The sequence below is a fragment of the Dipteris shenzhenensis genome, chromosome 11 (genome assembly GCF_047967505.1).
Source record: "Dipteris shenzhenensis isolate YYH24624 ecotype China chromosome 11, Dip_SZ_1.0, whole genome shotgun sequence".
NCBI lineage: Eukaryota > Viridiplantae > Streptophyta > Polypodiopsida > Gleicheniales > Dipteridaceae > Dipteris > Dipteris shenzhenensis.
Window position 1 is genome coordinate 45,420,386 of NC_141606.1, and position 10,441 is coordinate 45,430,826.

Consider the following 10,441-nt stretch of genomic DNA (forward strand, 5'->3'; position numbering starts at 1 on the left):
CAAGAAAACCTTCCTATGCATTAAAATATCTCTCTTTCTAGTCACCCATGTCCAAACTGATAACAAACACAACTTGGCTTTCTTCAAACTATGGAGGCTACAATTGCGAAAGACACTGAGACAGGGACAGAGAGAGAGAGAGAGAGAGAGAGAGACACACACACACACAATGGTCAGATACACATCTTAAGTTGCTTCTAAATTAATGTTCCAATTAGATTGTACGCAATAAAAATATCAGGAAAGAAAGCTTCAAGTTGCATGCTTTAGTACAATTTTGTAACAGATGCAGGGTTTTGAATAGCAGGATTACAAGACCGATATTTTCACTGAACCATAGTCGTATCAAGCCCCAAAATTGAGGCCTTTTTCGGAAAGCTGCGAAAGCCTCTTTAATGACTCTCAAAAAAGCAGTGAAACCAAAGACTTAGACTCAACAAATGTCAACACAATTAAGCCTAGTTCAATCGACTACCATAACTTAGATCTTAATATAGTGCAATAAAAATATGATGCTGCACCTGAAAATGCCTTCCGGATCTGAGGGCAACCAAGTTTCCCGCAATGCTTTTCGACGCTCAACAGAGCCGAAGCCAGTTTGCACACCGACAAATCCTAAAACCTTGGGCCTTGATAGACTATTGCCACCATCCGCTCCAAGAAGCTCCTGTCCAAATTTTGAAGTATCCAAACCTTGCTCCACTTGTGCCTTAACTCCTCCAGACCAGCCAGGATACTTTTCCCCAGGTCTAAAATAAGTAGATCGAAGTGTATCTTCCACATTAACACAGTTGCACGGAGAACGAACAGGTCCACAGGTAAAATATGAAGGCAGGTCGACCTTAAAGACAATCAACCCCAGAATCACCAAACCTAGAAAGAAGATGACAGACAGTTGACGACGCGAAACGCGTACGGACCGTGACGGCCCCTTGTCCTGCCACCCGTTCGCACGAAAGGGAGCAGACTTTCTGCTGAAGGAAGGAGACGAAGGCATCACGCCAATCCCTTTATGGTGCGACTAGTGAATCCCACAATACTTCCAAATGGCAGGGCCCAAGCCTCAGTAAATCAACCGACTATATTCTCATCAGAAAAGGCATATGGATTGTACGAATAAATATCCTGTATAGTCTTGGAAATGCAGATACGGATGCGCCCCTGCAAGCCAATATTTTGCAGCGAGTGCTTCGGACAAGAAGTATGAGAGGGAATCCACTGAGCTGGGAACGAGAAAGTGGTACTCCTGAGCAACGATGGAAGGCTCTGGATCACCGGCATTGTTCCAAACGGGGGAAACTACACAAGGTTCCACATTTTTGCAAACCAATGCAAAGATCTATGCATCGAGCATCCTGTAATCCGACCTGCGATTCTAGATTACCGCCAAAAATCACGATTCCAACTCGGGGGAGAAACCAATGAGCGGCCTGATGGGAACCGCAAAGAAAGGACAGCAGAGCTAAGCAGAAATGAACCTGGTAGCAAGAATTGCGAGCTGCGATTGAACAAATGTGAGAGTGATTGCTCGCGACGGATGGGAGGAGCTCGGAGATCCGATTTGGTGCAACGAAATGTTCGTGAGTTTGTTGAGTTTGTTGCGTTTAGGTTTGAGTGAAAGAACAAAATCGTTGATTCGGAGGACGAGTGTGAGCTTGGCACCTTGTGTTCTCATGAAGATCTCGAGCGTACTTTATACTTTTGAACAGAGGAGACCACGTGTACCACAATCACGCACACCTCCTTAGAATGGCCGTCAGCTCGCCATTCCTCCATGGAATCCTGCCTGAATGGCATTTCCCACAAATCAAGGTGGCTCTCCCTCCCTCTTGAGCATTCCCCGACCGTGACTCTCCGACAGAACCTTGCCAAGATTGTGACCCTACACACTCATCTTCAGGCTGCCACCTCACATCTTCCTACAGCACTCATAGAGACGTGCGGACTTCAAAAACTGAAGGTTACACCCCGCGTTTGAGGATACGAATTCCAACGAGGAAGATTGGTTGATTGGACGGTGGCCCTTTACACACCAAAGAGTGCTCGCCTATCTTTAATGGGGGGAGCCAATCAGAATGCTCCATTGGGGTGGATGGGTGCCCCCCCCTTTACATACAGCAAAAATTTAGAGGACTCCAAAAGCTAAGTCAACTGCCACCTCGTGCCCTTCATAAGAGTTTTATTGGGATCAAATTCAAGTAGAGGATCACTCCCCCTTAAATGCTACCTTTTTATAAAGATTCTTGCTTAGGCACTGTGTAAAGCCCCTACCCATTCAAGACTGTCCAAGATGTTTTTTGGCTGCCCACAAGTTGGGCACCTTTGGGGCACCCTTACTTCCAACCGCATCACGACCTTGACGATTGTTAGAGCGTGAAACTTCCCGATGGAAAGTTTCACTTCTAGGAGATCGCAATACTTGATAAGGCCTCAATACGTTGTTTAGCATTTTGTTCGTCCAATGTAAATGGCAACAACAGAATGCTATAGTGTTTAAGCATCAAAAACTCTCATGTAATTTTGCAATGAATACTCAGGTAGGAATGTTAGATTTACTGAAATATTTCAATAAATCCCTGCAAGCTGCACTATAATTCTCTTCTCTTTAATGAATTATCTTTTTCGCACACAAAAAAAAAAGAAGATTCTTAGAGTGTGCTGTTGAGATATCAAGCTCTATCCCCGACATATCTCCTGGATGACTATCATTTATGTCACCGTCTATGTTAGTTGTACTCGTGGTGTAGTTAGACTACCACGTATGTTTTTGGTTTGGGTTCACATATGAACCACGTATTCTAGGTTTTGACATATAGGGTATTTCCCTCTTCTATTGTATTGTTGTTGTGTGCAAAAGTGAAGAAAGGCTTCACCCTCCAACCTTGTGTCCTCTCTCTTTTGTGTGTTGTGAAGAAAGCTGAACTTGAGTCTCCTATCTCTCTCCCTTATTCTTTACATGGTATCAGAGCCTTGTTCGTGGTAAGGAGCTCAAGAAAGCTAGCCAAGTTTGTGGTGTCCTGGTAAGAGGACCAGTGTAGCTTTCCTATTTCGAGTTTGGGAGCAAATCTCTGCAGGTAGCACAGCCAGAAGTGCAGGAGTGCACTGCTTCAGATTGAGAGGCCCTTCGCGGTGCGGCGAGAGCGCAGTATATGCTGCGGGGCTGGGTGAAGCCCTCGGTGACTTTATTTTTCTGATTTGAGGCCGTTTCGAGGCCCGTTTTGAAGGCGGAAGTTCTTCGCAGGCACTCAGAAAAAGGCCCTGTTTTTGCTGTGCGACCACCGCGCGGCAAGTCGGTGGAAAGGTGCCACAGAAATTGCATCGTATGCCTATGTGCAGAGATATTGGGAGTTGCAGATTCATGCCTGTTGCCTGTTGATGCAAAATCGTCACGAGGAAGTGACTGTGTGGTGAAATACCACTTTCGTCAGTGTTGCAGATTTGCCCCTGTGAGGCTCTTTGCAGAAGTTTTGCTATTTGCCCTTCTGAGGCATTTGCTGTGTTTACAGGTTGCTGTTGCAATTCGTGATTTGTAAAATGTCTGAGAATCTGTCTACCATTGTCAGTGAGAAGCTTGACAAGAACAACTTCCAAGCATGGAAGTTCAGGATGACAAACTTCTTTATGGGAAAGGGAGTTTGGGATTACATCAGTGGTGAAACTGCAGAACCAGTTTTGGGTGCTGCTCCCACTCCTGCTGAATTGAAGGCCTTTAAAGAATGGCATGAAAAAGCCAGAAAATGCCTGTATTGGCTGTCCGTTAGCATTTCAGATTCTATGATTGTGCATATACAGGATCTAGAGACGCCTAAGGAGGCATGGGATACATTGGTGAAGCTGTATAGCACAAATACCAAAGCACGAAAGATGCAGCTAAAGCAGGAGTTGCACAATGTGCAAAGGAAAAATATGAATATAAATGAGTATTCCTTGAAGGTGAAAGGCCTTGCAGATTCTCTTACCTCCATTGGAGCACCTGTTGATGATGAGGACTTAGTGTCCGTGACCTTGAATGGTCTTTGGAAAGATTATGCACAATTTCGGACATCCATTGGAGTCCGTGAAACATTTCCTGATTTTCAGGAACTTATTGCTCTCTTGCTGAGTGAAGAGCAAAGGAATGGTGGTTCAGCCACCTCAACTTCTCAAGAGACTGCTTTCTACTCGAATACAGGTAGAGGTAGGGGTAGAGGAAGAGGCCGTTCTGGTGGCCGTGTAGGAAATCAGAACCAACAGCAACAACAGGAAAACCAGTCCTATGGAGGAGGACGTGGTAGTTCTAGAGGCAGGGGGAGCCAAAGAGGCCGTGGTTCATGGCAAAGGAACCAGCAAGTAAATAGCAGCACAGAATGCTATTATTGTGGAAAGCCTGGACACAAGGAGAATACATGCTATAAAAAGCAGAATGACATCAAAAGTGGGAAGTTGCAGCAAAGCAACTATGCATCATCAAGTGGGCATGGTGACGACAGAAATGAGCACCTTTTTGTGATGCAGCATATGGTTAACTCCATGTCAGGAGATGCTGCAGCTTGCAATGATGTTTGGTATGTTGATTCAGGTGCCTCTAACCACATGACCAGTCATGGTGAGTGGTTTCATGATGTCAGAAATTTGGATAAGCCAGGTTATGTTGAAACAGGTGATGATACTGCGCACCCAATTACGCAGGTTGGTAAAGTGCCATTGGCTATGCAGGATGGCAAAACAAAGTACTTGGCAGATGTACTTCATGTTCCAAAAATCACTAAGAACCTGGTTTCAGTTGGCCAGATGGTTGAGCAAGGTCTGCAGGTTAGATTTAATCCTGATGGATGCTTTGTTGAGGACTTGAAAAATAAATGCCGCTTGGTTGCGAAAGGCAACAAAAATGGAAGAATGTTCACCTTGGATGTTGATATGCCTGAGGTGAAAGCTGCTATGTTTGCGCATGGGAGAGGTGTCATTGCAGATATTGAGATATGGCACAAGCGCATTGGGCACGTGAATATACAAAGGCTGAAATCTATGCAAACGAAAAACATTGTTGCAGGTTTGCCTAAATTCAGAGTTGAGGGAATGCAAAAGGTATGTGAAGCATGCCAAATGGGTAAGCAGGCCAGACATGCATTTCCCAAAAATGCTAAGGTGAGCAGAAGACCTTTGGAAGTGATCCATTCAGATGTTTGGACAACCAAAGCTGCTTCTATTGGTGGATGCCATTATTATGTGACGTTTATTGATGACTACACTAGGAAGGTGTGGATTTATTTTATGAAGCACAAAAGTGAAGTGTTCAGCCATTTCAAGGCTTTTAAGGCCATGGTTGAAAAAGAGAAAGGTGTGCATATTAAAGTGCTAAGATCTGATGGAGGGGGAGAGTACTTTTCAGAAGAATTTTGTGAATATCTGAAAGAACAGGGAATTCAAAGGAAGTACTCATGCAGGTCTACCCCTCAGCAGAATGGGGTTGCAGAAAGGAAGAACAGGCATATTGCAGAAGTAGGACGGGCGATCCTAAATGAGAAAAACATGCCTGATTATTTTTGGGCTGAAGTAGTAGCAACTGCTGTTTATATTATGAACAGAACCCCCACTACAGCTGTCCATGGCATGACGCCTGAAGAAATGTATACAGGCCAAAAACCAGATATTTCTCACTTGAAGGTATTTGGTTGCATAGCTTATGTTCATGTTCTTGATGAGAAGAGAACAAAGCTGGATCCAAAGGCAGAAAAATGCATCTTTATTGGATATGCTCAGCACCAGAAAGGGTATCGCTGTTATAACCCTTCCACCCGCAAAATGCAAGTGAGCAGAGATGTTGTTTTTGATGAAATGAGCAGCTGGTATGCACCAACTGTTATGGTAGGAGATGCAGATGCAGGAAATGGGAATGCTGCAATAAATGCAGAGCAGCAATCTCAAGCCTTGAGTGGACCCAGAGAGTCCTCTACTAGTGGATCTAATGCATGGACAGGGAGATTGAGATCTAGTGAATCGTCACATGGCAGTCCTGATAGTGTTGTGCAGGTATCACATAAGGGAAAAGAAAAAGTGGACCATGCTCCAGTATTTGATGTGTCTGCTGGTAGCTCTCATGTTGATGGAGAGTCAAGCGGCTCTGAAATGAGCCTTGATGAGGAACTTGGGATTCCTTCTATTGTTACACCTGGTGCAAGGAAAAGCAGGCATGATTTAAAGACGCCTGCAACTGATCCAGTTGTACGGAGGTCCACTCGTATTAAGTATCCAGTTGACAGGCTGAGATATGATGGGTATATAGCACATCACTATGCTTATATGGTCAAGGTTCTAGAGGAGCCAGAGCCCACATGTTTTGAGGATGCAGCAGGGCATAAAAATTGGGAAGCAGCTATGGATGAAGAGATGGCTGCCTTGGATGCAAACCACACTTGGGATTTGATGCCTTTGCCTCATGATAAGAAGGTTATTGGCTGCAAGTGGGTTTACAAAGTAAAGCACAATGCTGATGGGTCTGTTAGCAGGTACAAGGCAAGATTGGTTGCCAAAGGTTTTGCACAGACATATGGAATTGACTATGAGGAAACTTTCAGCCCAGTTGCAAGGATGGCAACCGTGAGAGCAGTAATTGCTATGGCTGCTGCAAAGGGATGGTCTTTGCATCAGATGGATGTGAAAAATGCCTTCTTGCATGGTGATTTGCAGGAAGAGGTTAATATGATGCAGCCAGAAGGTTATGAGGATAACTCACACCCCGACTTTGTATGCAGGTTGCGTAAAGCCTTGTATGGCTTAAAACAGGCGCCGAGGGCATGGTCAGACAAGATAGGGCAATATCTTGTCACTATTGGATTTCAGATTTCCAATTCAGATTTTTCACTTTATGTGAAAAGGACAAACAGAGGGATTGTGCTTATAGTCATCTATGTTGATGACTTGATTATTACAGGTGATAGTGATGCAGACATTAATGAAGTGAAGCTGCTGTTGAAGCAGAAATTTGAGATGAAGGATTTGGGAGAGCTGCGTTACTTCTTGGGCATTGAGGTTATTAGATCCCCGAGTGGGATATGGCTGTTGCAAAGGTAATACGGTTTGGACATGCTGTCCAAATATGGGATGACAAGCTGTAAGCCTATCTCTGTTCCATTGGAGCAGAATGTGAAGCTCAATGCAGAGTCAGGTGAGCTTCTTGAAGATATTACTATGTACAGGCGCATAGTAGGTAGCTTGATTTACATGACTATAACCAGACCAGATTTGAGCTATGCTGTGGGGCTGGTGAGTCAGTTTATGCAGGCACCAAGGAAGCCACATTTGGATGCGGCTAGGCGCATACTGCGGTATGTGAAGTCCACATTGCATTATGGACTGTTTTATGAAGCTGGGTGTGCATTACAGGTACATGGATACACAGATGCTGACTGGGCTGGTAGTGTCTCAGACAGGAGATCTACTAGTGGTTTTATGTTTTCCCTTGGGAGTGGTGCCATCAGTTGGAGCAGCAAGAAGCAGCCAACAGTTGCCTTGTCGAGCACAGAGGCTGAGTACAGGGGTGCAGCAATGGCTGCATGTGAGGTAGCTTGGTTACGGAAGCTACTTGCAGATATGGGACAGTCAGTTCATGCAGCAGTTGTCATTCATTGTGACAACATTAGCAGCATCATGCTTGCTAATAACCCAGTTTATCATGCTAGAACGAAGCACATTGAGGTGCATTATCACTTTGTGAGAGAGAAGGTTCTAGCTGGTGAGATTGATCTTGTCTATGTCGGCACTGAGGAGCAGGTGGCTGATATCTTTACGAAGGCATTGGGTACCGAGAAGCTTCGCAGATTTAGGAGCTTGCTTGGTGTACGTGAGATGGATTTGAGCTTGAGGGGGAGTGTTGAGATATCAAGCTCTATCCCCGACATATCTCCTGGATGACTATCATTTATGTCACCGTCTATGTTAGTTGTACTCGTGGTGTAGTTAGACTACCACGTATGTTTTTGGTTTGGGTTCACATATGAACCACGTATTCTAGGTTTTGACATATAGGGTATTTCCCTCTTCTATTGTATTGTTGTTGTGTGCAAAAGTGAAGAAAGGCTTCACCCTCCAACCTTGTGTCCTCTCTCTTTTGTGTGTTGTGAAGAAAGCTGAACTTGAGTCTCCTATCTCTCTCCCTTATTCTTTACATGTGCTCCCCAGTAGGGCCTAATTGTAAACCTAGCCAAAAACCAGGATTTTGGTTCATGTGGAGGAGTTTTCAAGAAGTTTTCTATAGGCATCCAACACTGCAGCTTAAAAAAATTAAACGGGTCAGTAGTAGGGAAACTTAGTTTTTCTTTGAGTCCCTCGTTTGGAAGGAGGGTTCCATCAAAAAACCAATTTTTTGATTAAATGCAATCATTACAAAAATTTCATCGTGCATGAACAATTGAAGTAGCAATCAAATCTCCAAAAATTGTAAACTAGGCACATCGGGTGGACGGCTCTTATAAGGTTGTTTACAGACTAGAGCCATCCATGCTCACCCATGGTGCATTGAATGCATCTAGGCCGTGGGCTGGACGTGGGTTTTTTACAAACTAGAGCCATCCATGCCCCCTCCTACTCACCCACCCACTCACACACCATGGTCCACTACGAGGCCAAGTAGGTACACGCCTACCCCTTGAGCTGCCATTACTCCTCGATAAGTTATTTAACAAAGCTAAATTGCCACAAAGGATTGAAGACCATAATTATCACGTTTCTTAAGCCCTAATGACATAGAGAGAAAAGGGGTTTCATAAAAAAAACTAATTCCCCATGTTAGCGAAAACGCAGATTTTATGTAGTTATAATTTTCAAATGCTTCACAAAGTCTTTTTCCCCACAAAACCATAAACCTCAAAAGCTCACTGGTTTTGTGGGGGGAAATGGGAAAAAATGATGGTGAACCACATGCCGCTTTGGCATGAAATTTCCCATTATTCCCCAATGTTATAGGCCTTTAGAAGTGCTTTTGCAATGATTAAGATGTGCCACCATTTTTTTGAAAAGACCTTTTGTAGATCAATGGTGGGGATCTGCCCTCAAACAAATGGCATTTATTAATACTCCCTCCTTAGAGGGAGTGATAGTGGAAGGTTGGATTGTCCTTTTGTGAATTTCCACTTGTAATTATTATTGTTAAAATAAGGTTGCTTAGGTGAAAGGTTATGTCAAGCTAAAATTAAACCATAAGCTCTAAATAAGACTAGGAGGTGCACTCTTGTTTTTTGCTCTATGCTATGACATGGTGGGAAAAGGGTTTTCATGTGGTTGAAAATGTGAAATAATGTTTGGTGAAATGTGTTTATGTCATTTTCAACCCTCAAATGCTTCACAAAATCTTATTTGCCACAAAACCATTGACCTACAGTGCTCTCGAAAAAAATGTGGAAAAAAGTTGAGGGACCGCATCCCTCATTGGCATTGAATTTCCCATTTCCCACAAAGCTACCACCATGTCATAAGTCCTATTGCAACCTTTATGTCGGATTTGCAGCTATAATATGTGGCCCAAGGTTGCAAGCTAGCTTGCACATCTTAGTGTCACAAAGAAATTTAAAGTGGGCATGTGACTAAATCACCCAGCATCTAGGGTTCATGCTCAACCCATGCCCCTCCCACCCTTACCTCCCTTTTTACCCCTCTCCTCTTCCCAATTCACTCCCTCACCCCTTTGGTGTCCTCCTGGCTTTTCACCCCTCTCACCTTCCCCTCCCTTTTCACCCCTGTCCTGTTAATTAGAAGCACTTTAAAGATATTGAGAGTTCCTTAATACATTGTCCCCTAGAAGCACCAACTTAGTTTTTGTTAGCAATGATGCACCAACTTGACATGGCAATCAAGCTACCAACTAGCTAGCTACGAGGGGATAGCCTCATTGAATCACCCATTGCCCTAGAAGTTTCATTAAGAGGGGCCATTCACTTAGAGAGCTTTGCTATGGCGTTGGGCCCGATGTGCTTATAAACATTGTTAAATTGGTCATCAAATGTGGGATTACCTAACCCACTTGTAGCTATTACTGTGCTTGCATCGAGAGAGTATCCTCAACCACCAAGGATGGGCAAAATGTTGTGCCAAGTCGCTAGTACAAGCTGCTTTAATCCCGACTGGTTTTTCATTGATTTCTCCTCAGCCACTAGTTCAAATGAGCTCAAATTCGAACAGAAGCTAGCTCATATGGTCTCCTAAATATAGCTAGGAGGGCTGGTCAAAATTTTACACCTACAGGTTGTATGCATCAAAAGTTCATCAGGAAATAATCGTGGCAGCACGGACAAAGGAAGGACAATTTTCAAAAACCCTATGAAGTGGAAGTGCACCTACATGAGAGGATTCTATTGCTGAAAGGGCTCAGAGAATGGTCGCCTACATTCATAGAATTTGAAGCTCCAAGTTCGGGCTAGAAAGGGGCTTAAGAAGGAAGGATGGAGAAGGTGGAGAAGATGATGACATG

At 44.0% G+C, this 10,441-nt stretch overlaps 1 protein-coding gene across 5 annotated transcripts in view; it reads right to left on the reverse strand.

Moving 5' to 3' along the window:
* LOC147897075 (putative beta-1,3-galactosyltransferase 14) overlaps positions 1-1,648 on the reverse strand; it is a 47,644-nt gene extending 45,996 nt beyond the window's left edge. For 3 of the 5 annotated variants that reach the window (XR_015541766.1, XM_087381554.1, XM_087381558.1), the window contains exon 1: positions 522-1,648. Coding sequence is in view for 4 of the 5 variants with exons in the window: in XM_087381554.1 (XP_087237680.1) it covers positions 522-997 (476 nt within the window). In the remaining variant the exon portion in view is untranslated. The remainder of the gene's footprint in view (positions 1-521) is intronic. The other 2 variants (XM_087381556.1, XM_087381555.1) reach the window with 2 other exon arrangements.
* Positions 1,649-10,441: the final 8,793 nt, after the last annotated feature.